Here is a 4,005-nt window from a genome sequence, read left to right on the forward strand (position 1 = left end):
CACCTGTACCTGCATTGACATCCCTTGCTTATTGCGTGGAGCTTTCAACATTTCTGTTTCAGTGCGAGGGATACACTAAAGACCAGCAGAGCATGCTACATCTTTGACAAAGCTAGTGCGAACGCAAGTGGTGAAGCGTAGGCGACAGCGGACACTCAATAGTTACTTTCAGCAAGATGGCTACATGTAGCCACTTCTCTATGTGACCAATTCTATAAATGAAAAGACATTTTTTCCCGAACCAATCGGGCGTCATTTATGGAGGTGTGACTGTACTTAAAAATGCATGGCATCGCTGTGCTGCATAACCTCAATATCCATTCCATCCGCTTCGGGGTAAGCTTGATGTCTCGCTAGATCAAGTGTGTCCTCATCAAGAATGCCTCCGTTAAGGTAGATGGATCCAAGCATGCCGACCTTTTTTCACTGAGAGACAACTTCTCTTGTTGTGGGTGTGGTCAAAGATATTGAAGGCCCGTTCACTAGCTGCCGACGAAGTTGGTATTGCGAAGACGATATCTGCTAGTAGCGAGAGCTTCTGATACATATCATTTTCTTGAGCGTGAATAGACCATCAATGACGCAGATTGACCCCAGCATATTGCGCTTTGGTCTCTCGAGTCCAGCGCTTCTTTTCACTAGAAAAGTCGTACAGATATCCATTGAACTGCGTCCAGGTAAGCTGTAAGCGCTCGAGCATTTTACTTCTCTCAGCGTAGTCGCACGTTTCCTTGATGCTGTTGGCTTCATCACCATTAATAAATAGTTTCGTGTCTGTGTTCGGATCCAAGAGGAACGCGATACCCATCGCGTCGATGTGACAGTAGTTCCATCGGTACTGGACCAGTGCTTTGAGCTGAGCACGAACCTCTGTCCGCTGCCACTCAAGAACCTCGTAGCTCTATCGATATTCACTGTCCCCGCGTCCACGACCGCAACCTCGACCTCGCCCGTTCCCTCGACCAGCTCCATTACTTGAGCGAGTCATACATGGTAGCTCAGGGTAGGCCGCCTGGTAGGCGTGGCAAGCACTTCAGTCGGCGAGGGTATGGTCCGCATTCTCGCGCTCAGCGTGTGCACGCGGGCGCCAGCTTCTTTTCCCTTTTGCTGATTTTCTTTTGGCTCAGTCGAACCCTTCTAACTTACATGAATAGGAGCAATTAGGAACAAAATGAACAGTTCTAAACGTTCTGATCAATTGGAACAAAAGGAGCGTTCAGAACAAGGGTTGTTCCAAACCAGCACTATTCAAACCTCAATTGCACCGGCCAAGTCGTGGCACTCCCTATTCAATAGATGTGCCTCCCTCTCCGTTTTTAGTCAATTTCAACAAATCACTAAGAAATACTATGTACAGCATTGCACCCACAGAAACACACAGAAAATGAACTCCACACCGAGGTAGAGCCAGTAGTGACATAGGGTTCGCCACGGGGTGGGGATTGCTCTCCATGCGTCGATCGTTTCTTAGAGTAGGTGCCATTTAAATGTAAATACACTTACGGATCAACTTTAGGGAAGTAATCAAGGAAATGTGTAAATACGTAAGTGCCGGGCAAAAGGCCGGGGAAAATGACACCAGGTGAGTGGATACATGAAAGTTGTGACATAATGTGTAAATTGATCACATATGAAGATGGTGAACACAGCTTTTGTACCGACTCACTTACTGTCGCAGCTTGGCATTCAGCAAATCCCGTTGTTGGTCGGTAGGAGCCAATCTCAATTGGGAGACGATACCGGTAATCACAGAGCCCCCAGTCATGTTTATCCCAATACTGTTTTTATCCCCTCAGGGTAGGCTCCTTGACGTTTAGCTCTCGCAAAGCGTCTGCTACAGTCCATGGCTTTCCACTTCTCAGCAGCTCTATCTTCTCTCTCTATCTATCCGCTGGGTGCACTTGCGCTTGGATATCACGCCCTTAATTCGAGATTGCCAGCGGAACCAACCGTACGAAACGAATCAGACTCAGATAATTCAGATTAACTCGCGCGACTTAATCCGAATCGGGGAGAAAGTCAAATTAACTCGCGCGAGTTATTCTGACTCAGGGAGAAAGTCAGGTTAACTCGCGCGAGTTATTCTGACTCATGGAGATATATTACAAACACAGCCACGTCGTGTAATAGGTCTGCAGATCGCTCACTGCAAACTCATCCATTTCCTGCTCAAGTACGATCTAGGCTAGGTGATCTGGACCTGTAGCGGTGTATTCTTGTGGCTCACCATACACTGGTATTGCATGAAACCATGTTATGCTGCAGAGGTCGCAGTACTGAGTGTAGACACGCACGGAATACGGGCCGTTCCTTGATGAGCAGCCGATAAAACGGTGGTTTCCACTCCGGTTCGTTACTCGTACTGTACAGACCTCCCATGAGATAAAGCGTAGTCTCGAACAGCATGAAGAGCATGTGAAGCAGTATCAAAAGTCATGCCGACTTGAATAGTGTTTTTCTCATCGCAGCTGTCCAATCCATCAGCGATGTCGTCGATGTCCTCCGCCATTTTGCGTCCCTCAGTCGTGACAAGTGGTTTTGGGACTTAAGAGTGTAGGATGTGGGTCTTTATACGCATTGCGAACATTAGTATACAATGGGATTTTGGGTTTGGGTCCGGCCCACCTTGTTTCAACCATTCAATCGATTGGACATGCATTGTGACGTTTGTTCCCTAAATGCCTCACTTACTGACGCGGGTTTCACTTGGTACACCTACCGGCGATACCAACCTTATTTTGCTCACGTCTTAGCACACCTTTAACTTTCTGTCACAACTTTAGTGTATCCACTCACATTTTGTCATTTTCCCCAAAAGGCCGCGACAGGACCGCGGTGTCAGGTGAGGCTGCTCTTCGCTGCTGCTCTCGAGCGAGCGGCAGGCATCAAAACGCAAAGTGGCGAGCAGCCTCCGCCAGAACACCGCTGCTCCGCAAAAGGTAGATTAGTATTCAAATAGCAAATAAGTCAATACTAAAGTCTAGATAGATGCACTTCGTTGAACACACCATCTTGGCAGCGCACAGCCAACGATGTCCTTGTGCATACAGCCCTTGGTACAGTCCTTCGCCATTGCACGTATGTGTACTCAGTGTAGCCGGTTGTAGCGCAGCCGCAAGCTGCACTGCCAGGCGCATGAGTGTCCTTGGGATGTGTCTTGCAGACACTGGCAGTGGACGGTGGCTCATAGACAGGTCACTGGACACTGGCAGACAGCATTGCACTGGCGCTCGACACGCAGGTAAGTTCACAACTCACAGAGCCGGAATGGCGTTAAGGCATCCTAAGAAGGCGACAGCACAACAGCCTTTGAGCACCCTTATGGTGCCTCCGCACCCTTAGCACTGATCTACGCCCTTAATTGTCGAAATAAATTACCAACAGAGGCAGCCGACAAAGGCGAAGTTTCACGATAGTGCCGTCGATATTGTCAATGTTGCATTTCATCACATTTAATTGTAACTTTTGATTGTCTTGTGGTAGCAGCTCAACCATCCACAACTTGTTTTTTTTTTTCTGAAAGACCAGATATTTAATAACACCAGGTGCATGTACGTGGTGCACGAGCTGCGTTCTAGAGATGAATGCGAGAGGCTCGACGTAACGTTTTCATTTTAAGAAGATACAATAAAGGACTTGCACGTGAAACGAGCGAGGCAATGGCGCTACGCAACGCCCAATGTAGGCGTAAATTGTCAAGTGTAGGTGTGGAAAAGCTAAACACACCTGTGGTTTGTTATACTGATCAGGAACAAAGTAGTAGCGCGCTCCTGAATGTAGCACGATGTTTATGTTGACGCGGAGAATCTGCTGATTTCTTCATCCGTCTACTGCATTTCAGCTAAATTCTTTGTGCTTGTCGGTACCCGCTTTGTTGTACACAGCAACATCCATGCGAGTCTCAATCGCATAACGCGTAAATATGCGTCAGTGACACGAAGACGCCCAAATCTGCGAGCGTTGAGCACATATGAGTAAACCATTCCGGTTGTCATCACTCCACAG

The 4,005-nt window shown here is 47.8% G+C and overlaps 1 protein-coding gene across 1 annotated transcript; it reads right to left on the reverse strand.

The window, feature by feature from the left end:
- Positions 1-574: 574 nt before the first annotated feature.
- Positions 575-808, reverse strand: PITG_20120 (uncharacterized protein; the record flags this gene model as incomplete). Its single annotated transcript, XM_002895648.1, has 1 exon — positions 575-808. The coding sequence occupies one exon, from the start codon at positions 806-808 to the stop codon at positions 575-577; it is 234 nt and encodes a 77-aa protein (XP_002895694.1).
- Between the last annotated feature and the right edge of the window lie 3,197 nt (positions 809-4,005).

Source organism: Phytophthora infestans, genomic scaffold (genome assembly GCF_000142945.1).
Source record: "Phytophthora infestans T30-4 supercont1.144 genomic scaffold, whole genome shotgun sequence".
NCBI classification, from domain to species: domain Eukaryota; phylum Oomycota; class Peronosporomycetes; order Peronosporales; family Peronosporaceae; genus Phytophthora; species Phytophthora infestans.